At 39.0% G+C, this 22,646-nt stretch overlaps 1 protein-coding gene and 1 pseudogene across 50 annotated transcripts in view; both read left to right on the forward strand.

The window, feature by feature from the left end:
- FUT8 (fucosyltransferase 8) overlaps nt 1-22,646 on the forward strand; it is an 88,088-nt gene that overhangs the window by 38,296 nt on the left and 27,146 nt on the right. For all 50 annotated transcript variants that reach the window (XM_087921599.1, XM_087921622.1, XM_087921627.1 and 47 more), the window contains 4 exons: nt 4,636-5,047; nt 10,748-10,863; nt 10,979-11,144; nt 18,238-18,352. In XM_087921599.1, coding sequence (XP_087777725.1) covers nt 4,845-5,047; nt 10,748-10,863; nt 10,979-11,144; nt 18,238-18,352 — 600 coding nt within the window. In that variant the 5' untranslated portion in view covers nt 4,636-4,844. The remainder of the gene's footprint in view (nt 1-4,635; nt 5,048-10,747; nt 10,864-10,978; nt 11,145-18,237; nt 18,353-22,646) is intronic.
- LOC148128182 (uncharacterized) lies at nt 19,655-21,064 on the forward strand (annotated as a pseudogene).

Here is a 22,646-nt window from a genome sequence, read left to right on the forward strand (position 1 = left end):
AGCATCTCGCCCTTCCCCCCTTCACCTAGCCATGTGGTCCTATTCACCATTAAACCTTCTTTCCAAGCAACTTCCATAATTACAGTGTCTTTTTCCCCACTTGGAACTGAACCCAGAAGGATATTTCTTCCAAGAATAGGAAGGAATAAATTCAAAACATTCTCATTTTGGTTTTTTTTTTTTTTTAACAAAACAGTTTGTCCAAAGGTGTGGAAAAAAATCACTTGCAAGGAAAACCAAAAATTGGAGTAGATCCAATAATTTTTTAAAAAAATTAAATTTGATAAGCTACAATGAGTCACTGAACTCTGCACCGAGAAAGAAGACTGCCAGCTAAAAGTTGTCACTTCTTATATACAGCAAAGTAGAGAGATATTTGCTAAAGACAAAGCAACTGTTTTACCACAGATAAAGAAAACAGATAATGTAATTTCAAAGCTTCACCACTTCCTGGGGAAATACTTAGCTATTTGCTTTGAAATGCTGGATTGTTTGCTTTGAAATGCAAGTATGTGCTTGGTTATGAATCTGGTTTAACAATTTGACCCACTGCCTTACTTGTAGGGAGGAGATAATAATCATAGTGATTATAAATGTCCTTGAGAAAGATATGGTTTTCAAAGAATGATTTACTGCAAAGGGAGAAAAGGTTACATTGGAAGGTTACAGTGCATTGAGAGTTATACCAGAAGAGATCAAAGTTACATTCACATTCAGTGTGCCGTTAGCATAAGAAATCTGCTATAACCAAAGAAAATCTACATAAAAAGGAGATAAAGAAATTTTAGTCTCTAAAGCATGTGAACAGATGCCTGCCCATTTGGGTTTATGAATAAAATGCTACCAATAGATATTCCATCTATACAAAAATTCTGGTAAAGATTTTAGGGGTAGATATTTAAATTTCTAATGGGCATTTCCTTTGATTCTGAGAAAAAGGTATGTTTGTTAAGCTAAAATTAGATTTATTCTGGAGATTATTTCTTTTGAATGCTGGTTTCAGATCTGGGTATGCTATTATTGAACCTATTTTATGAAGATAAAATCATGTGATTTTTTTTTCTTTCATACCTACCAAGATGTAATTCTGGCATCCATTTGCTAAAAGCAGTGTTTAATAAGAAGAAAAAGTAATAGATTAGCTGTTTCAGTGTCTTATTTTTTAACTTGGGAAAGTTAATGCCATTAGAAAATGTAAATCTGTACCTTGAAAGACTTTTTTAGAAGCTGGTATTGGTTAATAGAATAAATCTCTGGAGTGGTTGCTTTTGTATAAGTGACATTGGTTTAAATTGATCAATCATATCTTAGAATAAACAAGAGACATGTTGAATATATAATATCAGTGCCCCCAAGTGGACAAGCAGGAAAACTGTTAAATGAATCCCAATTAATATATAAACTGATAGTATGAGATTTACTTTGTTAATTTTCTAATGTTTCAACTATGCTCCAAGAGATTTGTAATGATTATCTTAAGGATAATGTGCATTAGTTTAATTATAATGTATGCACTATATTGTTTAGTTATCTGTAAACAATTCTAATGTGAATATATTTATTTCAAATGTAGCAAGGTAATTTGAATTTATATACTTTGTTTTAGAGTTGAAGTAATACATTTCATAGCAGGAATCAATATTGTATATGACAGTTTTAAAAAAATCATATTTTCTTCTAGAATATTTATATATTATTTTTCAGCCCAATTGTATAATTCTGCCTTGTTATGAGCTCATGACTGTTATGAGAAATCAGATTTAAAAAAGACCTTAATAAGAAACTTAGATAGCAATAGCCCAAGGTGCTTTTCAAAAGGGCAACTGGACTTTCTTGTTTTTTTTTCCTTGAAAATATTTTGCTTCTCATCTATAAAGCTTCTTCAGTTCTGACTGAATGGTGGGATTCCCCACTAGGCTTTCCCATAAGGCTTTGCCTTATGGAAAAGCACCTTTGGGACAACCATGACTTAGATGATTGAGACTCCCAATAGACACCCCAAAAGTGCTTTTTTCAAGAGGCAATTGGACTTTCTTTTTTCTCTTTGAAGACATTTTGCTTTTCATCCAAGAAGCTTCTTCAGCTCTGACTGGATGGGAGGAATGGGGCGATTTATATTCCTTGCAGACAGCTGGTCATTTGCATTATTTTAGAGTTGTTGAGGCTACTTGGAGGTTTATCCGTGCCCTCAGAATTACCTGATTAGTGCAAATGGGTTTGGAGCCTTCTTGGAATTGTTGAAAGGACTGTTGTAGACTGGAGATAGATGATGTTGGATCCCTCCCGCTCTGTTAAGAGAGGGCTGACATGGATGGCCTCTTTGTTCCCTCTTTCAAACCAGTGGTCCCCTCTGTCCAAAATGTGGACATTGCTGTCTTCAAAAAGTGGCCTTTGTCTTTTAAATGCAGATGGACTGCTGAATTGTGTCCTGATGCATTTGTTCTCCTATGTTGTGCTATGCATTTATGAAGTGGTTGTTTTGTTTCCCCAATGTACAGATCTGCACATGGCTCACGCACTGCGTATACCATGTTGCTCAGTTTGTGTCTGGGTGTTTTATCCTTGGAGTGAACAAGCTTCTGCCTTAGTGTATTTATGGATTTAAAGTGTGCATGTATGCTGTGTTGGATGAAAATCGTCCTGAAGTATTGGTGTATGCCAGTGAGCGAAGATTCATTTGTGCATGCACAGGATCTAGGCAGGAGTGGGCTTCAAAAAATGTAGCAACCAGTTCTCTACCTGGTTGCTGGGTGGGTGCGACCATGGTGGGTGTGGCCTAATTGGCCACCTGCACCATGGTGGGCGGGCATTTTTGCCTTCCCCGGGCTCCAGAAGCTTTCTTTGAGCTTCCAGGAGGGCAAAAATCTCTAAACTCAAAATTTCCCCTACCGATTCTCCAGAACTGTTCAGAACCTGCTGAATACCACCTCTGAGTTTATTACAAATTGAATACCAGTCATTAGTGTGATGTGGCTGCCAAAAATGCACATACAGGTTTACGCTGACTCAATAGAAGTATTTCCAAAGTAATAATTCCACTTGATTCTGCATTGGTCAAAAACAGCTTTCAATGCTATGTTTGGTTTTGGTTATCATGTTTTAAGAAAATTCTAAAGAGATGTGGCCAATCTTTCCTTGGTTTGGTCTGCAGACTTATTTTGAGGTAGATGGAAAAATACTACAATAGGTAAAATGATAACATACTAATGAATCGAACAAGATTATAGTGAGGTCTGTTTCATGCTATGTTTCCAGTAGTAGGAGATGACATTGTTTTAGCAGTTTTCTGCTAGCTTTGATGGCACAATTTGTTTGATGCTATTTTATTGAATCAAGTATACCATCTGTCTAGCCTAATGCTGTCTTTAAGATCTCAGGTGGAAATATTAACCAAGCTCAGGTCCCTGAGGTTTGTTGCAAATCTGTATACTCTGTTACTAGCAAACATAGCATATGTGATGTAATGTCACGTATCATCAGGAAAATATGTACACCAACGTTAGCTTAATCTATATCATGTAATATTACTGCAACAATGGTTATATAGTTTTCTCACCTTTCATTTGTGATCTCATTCATTTTTCATTGAGCAGTGTTCATTTTGTTTCTGCCAATAACCTTGTGAGAAAGAGCTGGACTGAGGAAATGAAGGCTGGCCTGAAGTCTCAGAACAAGTCTTATAAGGTCAAATAGGGACTTTGAACCTGGATCTCCCAACTATCAAACTATCTCCTTAATCTTTCTACACTGAAAACTATCCTCAATAGGTTCATGACATTGCCCTCAATATAAGTTTTCAGAAGTAACCTAACATACTTTCAGCAGTATTTTAGATAGTTAAATCAGTATAATGCTTATTATATTCTATAACTATATCTTATTTATAATGGTTTAATAAGCACAGTTTTAATAAATTAATACCTGATTTTGCATTCAGTGAAATATTGTTGTCTCAAAATTAATGCTTTCTATTCACCCAAACTTTGCTATGAAGATAAGTGCTGTTATGCTGCAAGTATTAGGGACCTGTTGCAACTAAATCCATTTGTATTTATTGAGACTTTCAACAGAATTCCCATATTTATGATGAAGTGTAAGATCTCTTTGATCATATATTATAGCTTAGTGATAGGCCAGGAAGTCTTTTTGAATATCTGTCTATTTTTGGTGGTAGGGTAGTATATTTGGATTTGATGTCTTTTTTTTTTCTAATATTTTTCTACCAAAGCTCATAAGAACTGTTTGTCTTTGTTCAAGAGTTTGTTTATATCCAGCTCTATGAAAATTAATAGTTTGGAAGTAGAGAAAAACGATTATTGATTAAATGCCATAGTCATTGTCAACTTTTAGCAACCATATAAATTGATTTTCTCTACTGAATTACTCCAATCTACTGAATTAGGTTTCTAGGGCTCTCTGAACTTGGTTGTTTTCTTGCAGACATTTCATTACCCAAACTAGTTAATATCAGTGCTATAAAAAACAAACAAACAAACAAAAAACAACCAAGCTCAGAGAACACCAAGGACCCCTCATATTAACCCTGAGCTACAAATATTCTCCTTTATTCAGAGATGGGCTGCTGCAGGTTTGGACATTAAAATATAACATTAACATTTTGTTTCTTTTTTGCAGGCATAAAGCCAAAACACCTGTGACCTTAGTACTTGGAATATTCATCATCCTGGATAACTATTTTGAAATTCTGCTATAGGATAAATGCCTTGAGAAGCACAAGATGTTTATGAATAGCACTGAAACCTTGGAATCTTTGTATTGACTGAGGGATTACAATGTTTACTTTGTAAACAAAAATTATTTTGTAGTGGTCAAAACATTTGAAAATGCGGCCATGGACTGGCTCCTGGCGATGGATTATGCTCATCCTTTTTGCTTGGGGAACATTGCTCTTTTACATAGGTGGACACTTAGTACGAGACAGTGAGCATCCGGACCACTCTAGCCGTGAACTGTCAAAAATACTAGCAAAACTTGAACGATTGAAACAGCAAAATGAAGACTTAAGACGAATGGCAGAGTCTCTCAGGTAGGCTTTTTAGATCTTCCTGAGAACATGACTATTCTGGAATTTTATTGTCTATATAAAAACGTAAGAACAAAGCTGAATTCCTTATTAAACAATTTTCTGACAGATCCTGCAATTATGCATTTAGAGCGGTGTTTCTCAACCTGGGCAGCTTGAAGATGGGTGGACTTCAACTCCCAGAATTCTCCAGCCAGCATAGTTAGAGCTATGCACATATACTGTAATATTTTTCCTGATATATATTGTTTTATTTCAATGATAGAAGCTATGGATTGTTTAATGTTGATTTTTTTACTATATTTGGAAAAAATTAACAATGGTCTAACTGAAGAGCTAACTGAAAATTTAAAAAGATATTAATTTTAGGCTACAACAACGTCATGCTCTCATTTTAGTGCTCCGTAGTGTTGATTAGCTTTATTGTCTTTAAAGACAATAGGAAATTGTATTGGAGTCAAAAGTATAATAGCTCACCTGTTAATTGGCATCAGTACTATGAGCATTATACCTATATTATATCTAATTGCTGGGATCTGCATTGATTGCTAATGTTTCCATGTATAAGTCAAACTGCTAGTTTTGAGTGGAAAACTCTATATGGCTTGGCATGTAAGTTCTTATAGAACTATTTATTCCATTTGGATTCAACCTAATACATCAACAGAAGTTGCTTGAGTCATTTCACTTATGTGAGGGTAGGAAAGATAAAACAAGGTTTTGCTTTTCCATCATGGCACCTTCATATGGAATAGACTACAGATTACCCTGGCTCTCTTGCTGATGGACTTTCAGAACATTTTCAGGAGTAGCCTTGAGGAATGATTGTGATTCATGCTACTTGGATTTATTATTATATAGCCGCTGCCCCCGCCCTATGGAATATCTTGCAGTGAGGTTGGCTCCTACTCTGCTGGTTTTCCAGAAGAGTGTTGAGACTTGGTTCTTTTCACTAGCATGGGATTCCAAGAGTGTGATGCAACCCTGGGGTGGCTGGTGGTTTGAGGATGCTCTCTCCATCTTTTTAACTTTATTTTATTTTATTCAGTTTTTCTTATAAAGCACGCAGTTACTTAGATAGTGAGTTGGGCAATATATAAATTTGATTAATAAAATAAATCCATTAATAAATAAACATGGTATTCCTGCCTGCATTTTAAATCCTGCTACTGTATATTGGAATGTCCCTGAGGCCCCTTGGTACTTTGGGTTATATCTAATGTGGTACACCTAGACCCCTGCTTCTATGGATCTGGTGCTTAGTGCTTATCTTGTGCTGCTATGATCAATGTCTCAGTACAATCTTTTGGTTCAGTCCTTTCCAGCCACTAGTAGGATCATCAGCCACCTCAGTAATCTGTTAGTGGTACATCCAACGCATGGACTGGTCTTGCCATGACATTTTCTCTATATATATGAGAGCCAGTTTGGTGTAGTGGTTAAGGCATCAGGCTAGAAGCTGGGAGATTGTGAGTTTCTAGTCCCATCTTAACTTTGAAGTCAGTTGTGTGACCTTGAGCTAGTCACATTCTCTTGAGTACTAGAAAGAACACACTTCTGAAATCTGGCCAAGAAAGCTACAGGGACTTGTCCATGCGTCTTTGAGAATTGGACATAATTGAATGGGAGAAAATATGTACAATTTACCATAATTATATTATTAAGTATTGTGTTTTAAGCTTTTATTCTTCGTTTGCTTTTATTGTAATTTTAGTATGTTCTAATCTGCCATTAAATGTGGCATGAAGGTTTAATTGCATATTTTTTTGGTAGTTGATTAAAATATATGTGCACTGTCAAACTGTCAATATACTGGGCACTGTAATTCTTCTAGAATGCTCCATCCCTGGGATGTAGGCAGCATGCAAAACCAAGCCTCTTCTTGTCTACAGAAAAACCTGTCTCCACTGAACTGGTGGAGACTGGCGCGCAAAAGGTTGGGGGCTGTGACTTAAAGGACATACTTTTAAATAGTTTTCTACTGAATATTGTTTTGTACAGTTTTTCCACTTATAAAAATAATAATGCACATATTTTTGTTTAGAAAATTGCATCAAAAATACAGAAAATTGTGATTATTTATTTATTTATTTATTAAATTATTAAATTTATTTGCCACCTATCCTTCTGTGGGGCTACTCTAATTGGCTTACAACAATAAAAACAAAAATGAAAATAAATATAACAGTAGCAAAGTCATAGAAGAATGGAATAAACAATGAAAAAGAAAATGAGAATACAACGATATGAGAATAAAAGATGGAGGGGAATCAGGTAGCAAAGGGGGGAGTGGGGTTTTTTAATCAGTATAGTAGGCACTTCCATTGTGGTACTTTTTTAATCAGTATAGTAGGTACTCCATTGTGGTACTCGTCCCAGGTCGACAGGTCTTCAGGCTCTTACAGAAGGATAGGAGGATGGAGGCAGTTCTCAACTTGGAGAGTAAGATCATTGAAAATTAACTGCATATTACTTCCTGAAGTTATTATTAAATTTCTGCAGAATTGAGACAGAGAAGGGATGTCAAAATAAAGACCCGGGGGGGTGGGGGGAGAGATCTGACCCACGGGGTGCTTAGATCTGGCTCGCAGGACCTCCCTGGAAACAGCAAAGGACTGGCCCGAAATGCTTCTGCCAGCAAAACGGAGCTCACGAGAGCCACACATAGCCCTCCTATGTTCTATTTTCTCTGGCAAAAGACTGCAGGAGGCCATCCAAGCAGAAAACAGCTCACAAAGGCTGCGTATCGTCCCGCCAAGCTCCGTTTTCATTGGCAGAGGGTTGCAGGAGGCTGTTGCAGCCAAAAATGGAGTTTGGGATGCCACCACATGCGTTTCCCAATATGAGTAAAGTCATGATAGCCATGCCCATCCTGGCCCCACCCACCTTATCCCCCTGAGGTCAAACACTACCCTGATGCGGCCCTCAATGAAATCGAATTTGACACCCCTGCCCTACAGCTTGTTGTTTTTATGTTGGGCTATACTAAATCTCAAAAAAAGTTTCTCATGCTATTTTTCAACAAGCTGTGCTATACTTATTCTATTCTGCCAATTTGCCTCAGCTGACTGTGAACCTGACTATGAAAGTAAATGGTGATAAATTGCTAAGCTTGTTATGCCAAACTAGATGCTTAGAGTGAACTAAAGGAATATATTATAGATCTTACCTGTTTGCATCCCATTGTGGTTGTTTTCATAGTGTTCTCATTTGATAAAATGGGCCTCCTTTATTCCAACCTGGCTGTTCCAAAGGTGCAAGGGATTGGGAGTTATTAAATTTGATTCTTTCATTTTAAATGGATGAGAAGAACCATGCCTATTAAAATAGATGAGATGCCATCCTGTTGTTTTTCTTGTCTGCTCAATCCTGTTAATATTACTTCCTTTTCAATCAATAATGATCGTTTCCAATTCATTGTGAAATTAGTTGTAAAAGCCTGTATTCATTGGCAGATGTTACATTATCAAGCCAATATTACAAGAAAAAGAATCTGAAAATTATATCATATAACAATAGAATAGAATACTTTATTGGCCAAGTGTGATTGGACACACAAGGAATTTGTCTTGGTGCAAATGCTCTCAGTATATATAAAAGAAAAGATACATTCGTCAAGAGTCAAGAATCATAAGGTACAACACTTAATAATAGTCATAGGGTACAATAAACAATCAAATCATACTAGGAAACAGTCAATATAAATCGTAAGGATACAATCAACAAAGTTACAGTCATACAGTCACAAGTGGGAGGGGATGGGTGATAAGGAGTGATGAGAAGATTAATAGTAATAGTAGTGCAGACTTTGTAAATAGTTGAACAGTGTTGAGGGAATTATTTGTTTAGCAGAGTAATGGCTTTCGGGTCTTGTGTTTAGTTGTTCTGGCGTGCAGTGCTCTATAGCGGGGGTCACTAACCTTTTGGACCTAGGGACCACCAAACTCATAATTTTAGATCCCAGGAACCACTAACTGGTTCTGTGGGTGTGGCCTAATTTTTGGGTGTGTTTTGGTGGTCATGTGACTGGCTGGGCATGGCTTTTATGTAAATATTATAAATATTTATATTAATATTGAATTTTTTATAAAAAAGAACGACTTTTACCCAAAATCAGGCAAAGCAGGCAGGCAGATTGACTTGCTCACAGAATCACAGATTCATTCAGAAATCTTATCTATCTGCCATTGGCTAGCTCAGTCTGTCACATAAAATTTGCTTGCAAGCAAACTCACACAATTAACTCACAACACACCATGTATGTAAATATTGAATTTTTTTTTTATATATATATATATATAAAAAGAGCAACTTTTACCCAAAATCAGGCAAAGCAGGCAGGCAGATTGAGTTGCTCACAGAATCATTCAGTGATCTATCTATCTGCCATCAGCTAGCTCAGTCTTTCAAATTTGCTTGCTGTGAGTCTGCACTTAATTTGCTTGCAAGCAAACCTTCAGTCCTAAGAGAAGTTCAGCTGTGCTTAAAAGCAGAGCTGAAGATCTAAAGACTAGCTAGAAAGCGAGAAATCCAACCATTTCCTGTTTCCTAGCTAATCTAAATCTCCCGACACAGCAGAACAGATGATGGTCGGAAAAAGGAAAAATAGCAATTTAGCAGGCAAGTTTACCGGGTAAGGAATGAGTGGGCAGGGAGGGTTCCCACCGGCCATGTGGGCGGTGCAGCTTTGTGTTTCTGCACAGCCTGGATTAATTGCTTTGTGGGGGTGCTCTAGGGGTGAGACTTCCCTGCGGCCTACCAAAATTTTCTCGCGGTCCACCAGTTGGTGACTGCTGCTCCATAGCATTGTTTTGAGGGAAGGTGTTGAAACAGTTTATGTCCGGGATGTGAGGGTGTGAAGAGATCAATCTTTTTTTTAATCCAGATGAAGCTTTATTATTTTGGGATTCTACTTGTACTTGGTTAAGGGTTTCAGTTACTGAATGTAGTTTCCAGCTCCTAATTCATAGTATCTTGAAGGTTTTCTTTACTAAATTTTAAATAAGAACATTAAAGCCAAATATAACTCTTAAGTTCTAGTTTTCATGCTAGAACTTTTTTGTGTGGCTATTGATAAAAATAGGATCACCAACATGATCGCCAGCGCCTGATGACGGATATAGCACAAGAAGAAGAAGACGTTCTAGTTTATGAATGTATGTAAATCAGAACTGAATGAATTGAAGCATTTGGGACTACAGGGTTGATAGCACATAATTTGTCCAATAGAGAGGTTACTTGTGATATGTGTATGTCTGGATAGTTGATGGAAAGTTGTATTAAAATGTGGATGGATGACATTTTTTGTATTGTACTAAATTATTCAATATGCGGTATTCATCCTGCATACAGTTTTAAACAGAAGTGGCAGTAGTATGCTCTCCACATATTTTATTTTGCTTAAAACAACATGAATGATTATTTCTCTTCTCTTGTCCATTTATAGTGGGAACAAAGTCTCTTGATATAGTAATGGAAAAAACAACTTTATTTAGGCTGTGATATAATATTTACAAATTACTCACTCCTATGACAGTGTAATTACCATATTGAAATTTATTATTGGACTACACATTTTAAAAATTGATTGGGTAATTTCCTAATAGCAATACTAATTCTCACAGCTTTTAACATACAGAACTATCAATAATGAAGTTGCAAGTGTCCATTTAATTCTTTCACACATTTTTACTTTTGCTGTAGGATACCAGATGGTTCTATTGATCAGGGCCCTGCTGCAGGAAGAGTGCATGCTTTAGAAGAACAGCTAATAAAAGCCAAAGAACAGATGGAAAATTACAAACAACAAACAGGAGATGGTTTGTATAGGAGATAGTTTTTTTTATATTTAGATGGGTACTCAATTTCACAATGTGCGTCCTGTTTAGAGAATTAATAATGTTAATTATTGTTCACTTTCCTTTATTATATTAGTGGGCTTTGGAAAAGACCATGAAATACTAAGAAGAAGGATTGAAAATGGAGTCAAGGAGTTTTGGTTTTTTCTCCAGAGTGAATTGAAGAAATTAAAAAACGTGGAAGGAAATGAATTGCATAAACATATTGATGAACTTTTATCTGAATTGGGTGATCATGAAAGGTACTAGTAGCTATTAAATATTTGTTGCAGTAACGGTTTCAAACTTGCTTAAAAAGAGTAACATTATAAACCAGTTTTTCTTAAAGTCCTAGGATCCTCTGAATGGTCTACAAAATCAAAATTATTTGCCAGCCTATGTTGAAAAATAATACAATATTAAATCTCATCAAACAATTGTGAGAATACAGCAGTGAAGGGATCAAGTTTAATTTTTAATATGGTAAACATCAATAAATAATGCTCATACAAACAAAAATTCTTTTTGGAGCTACCATTTGTCTCTCCATATGCTACTAAAACTCATATGTCTGTAATCTTTAACTGGGCAAAACAGTATCTCATAAGGCAACATTTTTTCAACCAAGGTATTTCCAATGATCTAATTTGCATAATCTATCCAAAATCCATGACTTCCATGGAATTGAAATTATGACATAAATTTCATAGATCAATTAATTAGAAAATATGAAATGAACTGTAAAACTATTATATTGTAACAAATGAAAAATCTTGTATTTTAACAGAATGTAACATAGAATGTGGTAGTTTTGAAAATAAATTTTGTACATTGGATACTGTATATTAGAAACTAGTAAAAGAGCTTCTTGTCACAACTACAGTTTAGTAAAAGGTTGTTTATGAAAGAATAATTAGTATTCAGTGTAATTTGATATTTTTTAAAAATTGCATAATTTTATTTTATTTATTAAGCATATGCCATCCACAGAGGTCCTACAGTCCCTGATGTATACCGCTAATAAAACAGATATGCACAAACACAGATATAAGTTTAAATAAAGCATCATCATATACATGTATGTAAAGTATGTGGACAATACAGTAAATGAGATAAAATATTAAATTAACAGATAACAGATAATCAGAGTTGGAAGGGACCTTGTAGGTCATCTAGTCCAACCCCCCGCCCAAGCAGGAGGCCCTACACCATTTCTGACAAATGGCAGTCCAATTTCTTGTCTCAAGTGATGGTGCTTCCACAACTTCTGAGGGCAAGCTGTTCCACTGGTTGATTGTTCTCACTGTCAGAAAGTTTTCCAGGTTAAATCTCTCCTTGTTCAGTTTCCATCCATTGTTCCTTGTCTGGCCTACAGACGCTTTAGAAAATAGCTTGACCCTTTCCCCTTTGTGGCAGCCCCTCAAATATTGGAAGACTGCTGTCATGTCTCCCCTGGTCCTTCTCTTCACTAGACTAGCCAAGCCCAGTTCTTGTAACTGTTCTTCATATGTTTTAGTCTCCAGTCCCCTAATCGTCCTGGTTGCTCTTCTCTGTACTTTTTCTAGAGTCTCAATATCTTTTTTTTATAATGTGGTGACCAAAACTGGATGCAGTAGTGTTCTTACTAAGACTTTATAGAGTGGTAAATTATGAAATTGACTCAATATGGTGCCACAGAGTTGCAAAAGGATAGATATTATAGTTCAATATCTAAGGAAGCTAACCATCTAACTGCTTCTCAAAGAGATTGCTTCAGATACCTAGAAATTTTCAAACTGTATGTACTATCATTTCTTCCAGTACAGCACAGTCACATTATGAGCTTTTGGTCATTCCCCACATAAAGAGTTTTTCCCTAGTTCTGCCTCTACGGAATACAAATTAAAGAACCCTTTACCAACAGTGACTACAACATGATTGACTTTTGTCTCAACATATGTCCTCACAAAAATCATCATAACAATGGGATCCCCAATTATGACTTCAAAAAAGGCAACTGTGGTCTTATAGACAATGATCTCTCATCCCTTGATTGGCAATTTCTATTCTCTGGATGCAATACCATATAAAACCATTACAACATATTTTTACTTGAAGTCAAAAGAGTCATCAAACTATATGTACCAATAACAACTCCCAAAACCAGAAAAAACAAATTACCCAAAACAATAAGGAAGATTCAATCCAAAAAGAAATCCCTTTGGCGGAAAAACATATCTGCTCACGTTGCCAACTTCAAAAGCCGATACAAAAATTTATGCCACCAGATAAAGACTGAATGCACCAATTATCACATTAAACAAGAGGAAAACCTTCTATGCACCAATTCCACCCGCGCTTTCTACAATTTACAACAACAAACTTAAAGGCTCAAGGTCCATCCCATCCCTGGAAGGACCTAATGGTAAAGACTGCAGTGACACTATTAAAGCCAACCGCTTTAACACATTCTTTGGCTCTGTATTTGTAAACAGCAATGGGTCATGCCCAGTATTTCCTAGTCGAACCACAGACAACTACAATGATCTAATACATATCGATTTTACAGAAGACAATGTTGAAAAAGCACCACGCAATCTAAAACCATCTCTATGTATTGGACCAGATGGAATATGTGCCTACTTCTTAAAAAAGCTATCCACTGCCATAGCCAAACCTTTAAGCATAATCTTTGAAAAATCTTTCAGGACCAGCTCCTTACCAAAACTATGGTCACAAGCCACGGTCATCCCCATCTTCAAAAAGGGAGACCCCAGCCTAGTTGAAAATTAAAGACCTATCTCTTTATGCTGCATCATCTGTAAAGTCATGGAATCAATTATTAACCAATCCATTATCCTCCACTTAGAGACAAGCAACCTATTCTCTAATAAACAATTTAGTTTCAGAAAGAAACTATCCTGCAATCTGCAACTCTTACACTGCAAAAACATATGAACTACACAACTCGATCAGGGCAAAACAATAGACGTCATCTACATAGACTTCTGTAAAGCCTTTGATTCAGTGGTACATGACAAACTACTCCTAAAACTAAAATCTTATGGTATCTCTGGACACCTGCATAAGTGGATAGAAGCATTCCTGTCAAACAGGCAACAAATGGTCAAAATTGGGAGCATCCTATCAAATTCTGTTCCTGTCAACAGAGGTGTCCCCCAAGGCAGTGTTCTAGGAACAACTCTCTTCATACTCTACATAAATGACCTCTGGGATCATATTAAGAGCAACTGCGTTCTCTTCGCTGGCGATGTAAAGCTATTCAACACAAAAGAAAATACTGCTACCCTTCAAAAAGACCTCAACTATGTATCAGAATGGTCAAACAAATGGCAACTTCAGATCTCAACAAATAAATGCTCTGTCCTACATATTGGCAACAAAAAAATCAGAAAATAAAATATAGGCTGAATAGTCAAGACCTTGTTGATGATCCAAACTCTGTCAAGGACCTTGGAGTACTCATCTCTAATGACCTAAGTGCTAGAGCCCGCTGTAACTACATAGCCAAAAAGGCATTAAGAGTTGTTAACCTAATCTTATTTGGTTTTTTTTCTGGTAATATTACACTACTAACTAGAGCATACGAAACATTTGCTAGACCAATACTCGAATACAGCTCATCAGTCTGGAACCCACATTACGTATCTGATATTAACACAGTTGAGAAAGTCCAGAAATATTTACAAGAAGCGTTCTCCACCCCTCTACTTGTTGCAGAATACCTTATGCCACCAGACTCGAAATTCTAGACCTAGAAAACCTAGAACTACGCCGCCTTCGGTCCGATCTAAGTATAGTATATAAAATCATGAATACTTCAGCTTCAACCGTAACAATACAAGAGCAAACATTGATACAAACTCAAGGTTAATCACACCAATCTTGATTGCAGGAAATACCACTTCAGCAACAGAGTGGTCAATGTCTGGAATACTTTACCTGACTCTGTGTTTTTTTTCCCCAAACCCCCAAAACTTTAATATTAGACTTTCTACTATTGACCTCACCCCTTTCCTAAGAGGTCTGTAGGGGGTGTGCATAAGCACATCAACATGCCTACCGTCCCTGTCCTATTGTGTTTTTTCGTATCCATTTCCTGTATTCATAACCATGTTTATACACTGTTCAAAAAAATAAGGGAACACAAAAATAAGGCCTCCTAGATCTGAATGAATGAAATATTCTTATTAAATACTTTCATTACATAGTTGAATGTGCTGAAAACAAAATCACACAAAAATTATCAATGGAAATCAAATTTAGCAACCCATGGAGGTCTGGATTTGGAGTTACACTCAAAATTAAAGTGGAAAAAAACATTACAGGCTGATCCAACTTTGATGTAATGTCCTTAAAACAAGTCAAAATGAGGCTCAGTAGTGTGTGTGGCCTCCACATGTGTGTATGACCTCCCTACAACACCTGGGCATGCTCCTGATGAGGTGGCGGATGGTCTCCTGAGGGATCTCCTCCCACACCTGGACTAAAGCATCCCCCAACTCCTGGACAGTCTGTGGTACAATATGGAGTTGGTGGATGGAGTGAGACATGATGTCCCAGATGTGCTCAATTGGATTCAGGTCTGGGGAACGGGCGGGCCAGTCCATAGCATCAATGCCTTCGTCTTGCAGAAACTGCTAACACACTCCAGCCACATGAGGTCTAGCATTGTCGTGCATTAGGAGGAACCCAGGGCCAACCACACCAGCATATGGTCTCACAAGGGGTCTGAGGATCTCATCTCGATACCTAATGGCAGTCAGGCTACCTTTGGTGAGCACATTGGGGGCTGTGTGGCCCCCTAAAGAAATGCCACCTCACACCATTACTGACCCACTGCCAAACCGGTCATGCTGGAGGATGTTGCAGGCAGCAGAATGTTCTCCATGGCGTCTCCAGACTCCGTCACGTCTGTCACATGTGCTCAGTGTGAACCTGCTTTCATCTGTGAAGAGCACAGGGCACCAGTGGCAAATTTGCCAGTCTTGGTGTTCTCTGGCAAATGCCAAACGTCCTGCACAGTGTTGGGCTGTAAGCACAACCCCCACCTGTGGACGTCGGGCTCTCATACCACCCTCATGGAGTCCATTTCTGACTGTTTGAGCAGCCAGATGCACATTTGTGGCCCACTGGAGGTCATTTTGCAGGGCTGGCAGTGCTCCTCCTGTCCCTCCTTGCACAAAGGTGGAGGTAGCGGTCCTGATGCTGGGTTGTTGCCCTCCTCCTCCACGTCTCCTGATGTACTGGCCTGTCTCCTGGTAGCGCCTCCATGCTCTGGACACTACGCTGACAGACACAGCAAACCTTCTTGCCACAGCTTGCATTGATGTGCCATCCTGGATGAGCTGCACTACCTGAGCCACTTGTGTGGGTTGTAGACTCCGTCTCATGCTACCACTAGAGTGAAAGCACCGCCAGCATTCAAAAGTGACCAAACCATCAGCCAGAAAGCATAGGAACTGAGAAGTGGTCTGTGGTCACCATCTGCAGAACTACTCCTTTATTGGGGAGGTCTTGCTAACTGCCTCTGCTTTCCACCTGTTGTCTATTCCATATGCACAACAGCATGTGAAATTGATTGTCAATCAGTGTTGCTACCTAAGTGGACAGTTTGATTTCACAGAAGTGTGATTGACTTGGAATTACATTGTGTTGTTTAAGTGTTCCCTTTATTTTTTTGAGCAGTATACTTATACCTGTTATCTAATAATTGCTTGACAAAATAAAATAAATAAAGAAAATAAAAATAAACATTTTAATAGCTCTGGTTTACCTTTTGTGTTTTATATCTATCCTCCTTTTCCTCCTCTTCCTTTGAATTTATATCTTACTTTTAAAGGTTGTCATATATGTATGTATTACACTTGATAAACTTTCCAGAACTGTTCAAGGAGAGGAGGTGTATAAATGAAAGTAGTCTTCCACTTACAACCACCATTGAGCCCAAAGTTTCCACTCCTAAGTGAGACAGATGTTAAGTGAATTACTGCAGTTGTTAAATGAGTCACTGCAGTTGTTAAGTTAGTAACACAGTTGTAAGGTGAATCCGGCTTCTCCATCAACTTTGCTTGTCAGAAGGTCGCAAAAGATGATCACATGATCTTGGGACACTTCAACTGTCATAAATATGAGCCAGTTGCCAAGCCTCCAAATTTTGATCACATGACTGGGGTGTGTGAAATAACAGTCATAAGTCACTTTTTTCAAGGCCATTATAACCTTGAACAGTCACTAAATGAATAATTGAAAGTCGAGGACTACCTGTATAATAAACATTAGTGGGATCTTGATCTACTGTGACTCGAGGCTAATACTTTCTTAGTCCTTTGACATTTCAGTTTTTAATTTAAGATACTGGTCACTTATTAAATTATTAAAGGGGTTTATTAAATTATTAAATGTTAGTAGAAGTTATAAAAGATATAATTCTGCTTATTTGGGAATTGATTCTAAAAACCAGAAGTTCCCAGTGTGTTTTGATTGATGGCTTTCTCTGGAATTTAGAGTGCCTATTGTGGGACTCTTGACTTCCATTTTAGAGGACTGTGGGAACCTTAATTGCAGAATGCAGAAAGAAAGAAAATTAAAGACCACTCCAGTCCTCCAAATGGGAAAGGCATGACTTTGAGGCAAAACCATCAAAATACTGAACCCTAACTTGATCTGCTTGGTATAAAGGGACAGAAGGAAATTCTGGAAGGATTTTAATATTTTGTTATTCATAACAATGAAGTAGCATTTCTGTAATCCTTGCAATGTCTGTTTCCTGACCTCGCTAGTCAGGATAGATAGTCACCTATTCACAAAAGAATGCCATAGTAGCTATGATCATAGAATATCAATATCCTAGAATAGCAGGCCAGGGATCGGTACTGGCTGCAGCCCAGGGGTTAGGGAGTCCTGTCGTAGAACATGAATTAATTAAAACTAAAGATAACCTTATGTAAGAACCTGAGTGCATATACAATATAGACATTATTTTACTATCTTCCTGTTATTTTTCTTACTTTACAGGTTTCTGATTACTTTCTGAATATGTGAAATGTGCATATTTTGTATTGTTGCTAATGACTCATTTCACCAATCTGTCTATTCGGTATGAATATTCTTTGGAATGGTTAGGAAGAAAAATTAAATCATGTGGGAATGTGATTATATAAAAGAAAAAGGAATTCCCGTCAATTGTGATATTGCCTCTTAAATGTAATTGTGACATTATAGCAATAAAGCAGTAAATATTTTTACTCTTGTGTTAAGATACAGCTTTTGGATAGTTTGGCAAGAAATGCTTTTACTTTGTTACCATTTTTTTTATAATCTCAAAGGTTGATTTTGAGTCTCTTTTTTTAACAGGTCAATAATGACAGATCTGTTCTATCTCAGTCAAACTGATGGAGCAGGTGCTTGGCGAGAAAAAGAAGCCAAAGATTTGACAGAGCTAGTGCAGAGGAGGATAACTTATCTGCAGGTAACAATTCTGGGGAAAGACTGTACAGGTGGTCCTTGACCTACGACCACAATTGAGCCCAAAATTTATGTTGCTAAGTAAGAAACTTGCTAAGTGAGTTTTGCCCCATTTTATGATTTTTCTTGTCACAGTTGTTAAGTGAATCACTGTGGTTGTTAAATTAGTAACACGGTTGTTAAGCGAACCTGGCATCCCTATTGAGATGTGACCACATGACCCTGGGACATTGCAGTGGTCATAAGTATGAAACATCTGAATTTTGATCACATGATCATGGGGATGCTGCAAAGATCATAACTGAAAAGCAGTCATAATCACTTTTTTCAGTACCGTTGTAACTTTGAATGGTTACTAAATGAACTGTTGTAAGTCAAGGATTACATGTATAGGACAATATAATAATATATTCAAAACTTAAGTATTTAGAAAGAGGAACCCCATTCAGTAAATAAAATAATATACTTTATTGGTGAAATAACTTTCTCTGTTCCAGTTCCTCCTGTGTCCAATCAGCTCAAAAGTTTTGGGGGACTCATCAGAGAAGTGTCAGGGTATAAATGTAACTAGGGAAGAGAAAGGAGATGTCCCCATTGTGTGACTAGAAGCCCAATTCTGTATTGGATAGAATCTGATATTTGGTTAAAGGGTGCTCATTTTTTTGCATTTCCAGTCCTTTAGGTAATAAAAATCAATATATGATTCTCCATTGTGGTGGAGATAGCATCCACAATTGGGTTATCAGTCGCTGCTTGCTGATTGGACTGAGTCTGCCAGATCACTCCCCTGTTGCTAAAGGTGCCCCAGAAATTGACTCAATCAGCTAGCTGGACAACATGTATTTTTTTTGCTCCTACAAAATCTCAAATCTATAGAACATGAGGCCTAAATTAGTCAAAAAACAATCCTGTATGCTATTTCCTTGGCAGCCGGACTGGTCTACTACTTAGGCGGTTGTCAAAACGGAACAAAGATCAGTTGGGGCTTTGGCCCAGACCATCTGACAATGGATCAGCTGAGGGCCGATCTGCACCGATTGTGAGGTATTTCACAGAGGTGTGTTAGACTAAATATCCACACCATTCCCCTTGTTTGGCTTGGGAGGGCTTTTGGCGGCTTCAAACGGTCCCCTCAGGAGCCTGCAATTACCGTGGCAGCACTTTAAACGGGGTTGAAGACCAGCTGTAGATAAAGATCACAATTAACGGCCAGATCTTCTCCATGGTAAGTGGCCTGCGTGAGTTTTCTCCACGTCCTTAGAACCACAGGGCAATAATTCCTGAGCAAGATTGAGCATCAGTTAAGATGGCGGATTCCACCCAACATGCTAGCCCTGCGAACAGGAAAGTGGAGGAGACGGCTCGTAGGCCATCACTCTCTCTAAGTCCTGCAGCCCCAAATATTTCAGCTGCCTCTGCAAGCCCCAAGCCAAGGGATAGAGTGGCAGGGGCTGGAAAGAGCTCCAAGGCAGATGAGCAGGATGAACACCGCAGGGATAAAGCACTAGACAGACTGTGGGCTAAGGGACAAAAAGTGGCCCAAAAGAGCTCAGAAATTGCACCTAACAGCTACTTGACAGATTCCTACCAAAACGAGAAGCGACCGTTACATAGAGGAGCCAAATCTCTTCAATCTGACAGGAGTGTTTTATCAGAAGTGGCCACTGAGGGAGGTGAAGAACAGGATCTGATGCAAGATCCATTGAAGGCTCTGAAGTTAGAAGTTCCTTTTCTGTCTGCCCAGCAACAGGCAACTGCCCATAGAACCAGAGTGGCCTCTGAGGCTACCTTTACTCCCACGTCAGCAGGACTTCATCCTGCAGTGGGACAAGAGCCTGAATTCCAATTTAACATGCAGGCTCTGTTCGCTGAGACAATGAAGCAGGGTGTATCTGCTGTCTTAAAACAAACCAAGCGATCACCTTCTGAGGCTTCATTTTCCTTCTCAAAGCATAGCAGGAGACAAAGGTCTCATTATGAGAATGATCTCTCCATTCATTCAGGGTCTGCTTCTTATGCTCCTGCTGGGAGTACTCATTCCAACCCATCTGACATGTGGCAGCTGATGGATAGAAATTATTCTGACAATGAGGACCTTGATTCTGACCAAACTGCAATTTTAGGCCTTTTCCAGCCTGCCATATTCAAGTCGCTCCTCTTTAAGGCAAAGAATGCCACAGAACAAAGGCATGGCTCCTGTAGTTCAGGAGCCAGCAGATCCTTCTGAAGACCCCAATGACCCATTGTTTTTGGAAAAGACCATAGCGGCAGATATCATCCCTGCACCAAAGATGTTCACAGTCATCCAAAGGCAATGGTCTTCTCTTGGGTCGGGTCCAAGGCCTTCCTACCTGGACAGAAGGATGTTCAATGTGGGAGATGAACTCTCCAAAGCCCTGGAAGTGCCCACTGTGGACGCCCCAGTAGCGGCCCTACAATCCAACTCTGACATTCCTGGGGAGCCTGAGGACTCGTTAAAGGCAGAGGACAAGAGGGCCGAACAAGCGTGACAAAGAACGCATCAGTCAGCAGCATGGGTGGTGAAGGCCTCCATGGCTGCATCCTTTTTCAACAGGACATCTCTCATCTGGCTACAAGAGCTGCAAGAGAGAATTCCACTTGAGGATTTCAGGTCATACCAGCATATAAATAAGCTCCTAGCAGCTGTGGAGTTCTCAGCTGATGCCACCCTCAGTGCAGCCAGATTTGCCTCTAAGGCAATAGGATCGGCTATAGCCTCTTACCGCCTACTCTGGCTCAGGCAATGTGACATGAGTGGAGGTTGGCCACTGCCCTCTTTAAGGGTGAAAAATTGTTTAGAGAAGCCCTGGACAAGGTGCTGGTGGACTCCAAAGCCAAGGGGAAGATCTTACCTTCCAGATCCAGAAGGGATGACTTCCAATAGATGCCTTATTTCAGAGATCCCTACTATAGGACACCCAAAGTTGGTGGGGGGGTGTTTCTAGACCCCAGAGGCCTTTCATCCCCAGGCAGGATCAATCTCAGGACAGGACAGGTAGAAATCATCCGCTTAACAACAAGCAACCCTTTTGAGGGGGGCTGGGGGTTGTCCCTTCCGACACCCCAGATAAATCTGATGTCAACCCTCCCATTGTTTGCCAGGTGTTGGGAAGAAGTAACCACAGACTCCTCGGTCCCGGAGACAGTCCAATCGGGCCTTTCTCTAGAGTTCCTCTCTATACCCCCAAGATTTTTCATTCGTTGTCCTGTGATTCAGAAACTTTTTTGGGAAAGAGCAGAACTCATACTTATGGCTCCTCATTGGCTCAGTAGGCCCTGGTTTGCGGACTTAGTAAACCTATCTGTGTCCCACCCTTGGGGGTGGACAGAGTGTCTCTCAGCCAGGGACCAGTTCTACATCTGGAACCCCAGTGGCTTCAATTGACCATTTGGAGATTGAGTGGGGATCACTGATCCGGGACCATTACTTCTCCAAGGTGATACAAACTATTCAAGCCTGTAGCAGACCCTCCACCAATTGCATCTATGATGCAACCTGGAAGGCTTTCTGCGAATGGTGCTCTAGATCTGAGAGGGACTCCACAGAGACCTCGGTCGCCCAGGTGCTGGACTTTCTTCAAGATGGCCTTGACAAGGGCTTACCACCCAACATGTTGTGGAGGCAGGTGGCAGCCTTATCTTCTGTGCTCTCCTTAGGGGGAGCAGAATCCCTATCTAGACATCCCACGGTCCACAGTTTTTGAAGGGGGCTACAAACCTGAGGCCTCCAGTGGTTCATTGCTATCCGACATGGGACCTCTCTAAAGTACTGCAGTCACTGCCTGAGGCCCCATTTGAACCACTGAGATCTACTTCCCTGCAATTTTTGTCTTGCAAGGTGGTCTTCCTAGTAGCAATCACCTTTGCCAGAAGGATTTCGGACTTGGCTGCCTTATTGGTCAGGAAGGACCTTTGTGTGTTTCACACCGAGTTGTGTTAAGACTAGACTCTTCATTCGTGCCAAAGGTGAACTCTTGGTTCCACAGAGCCCAGGAACTAATCTTGCCTGATTTTTGTCTGCATCCTGTACATTCTTTAGAAAAAAGATGGCACACTCTTGACGTTTGAAGGGCTCTGCGTATTTATGTTAAGCGAACCTCTCCCTTCGGGAGGTCTGAATCCCTCTTTTTTTCTTTCCAACTTTCTACTATGGGTTGCAAAGTTATTCCAACAACTGTGGGGAGATGGATGAGACTATGTATATCAAAGCCTACTAATCCCATGATTTTCAGTTCCTCCAAGGATGCCCATTTGATGAGAAGTGCAGCCATGGCAGC

This window comes from Pseudonaja textilis, chromosome 1 (assembly GCF_049901715.1).
Source record: "Pseudonaja textilis isolate UNSWEBS1 chromosome 1, rPseTex1.2, whole genome shotgun sequence".
Classification (NCBI taxonomy): domain Eukaryota; kingdom Metazoa; phylum Chordata; class Lepidosauria; order Squamata; family Elapidae; genus Pseudonaja; species Pseudonaja textilis.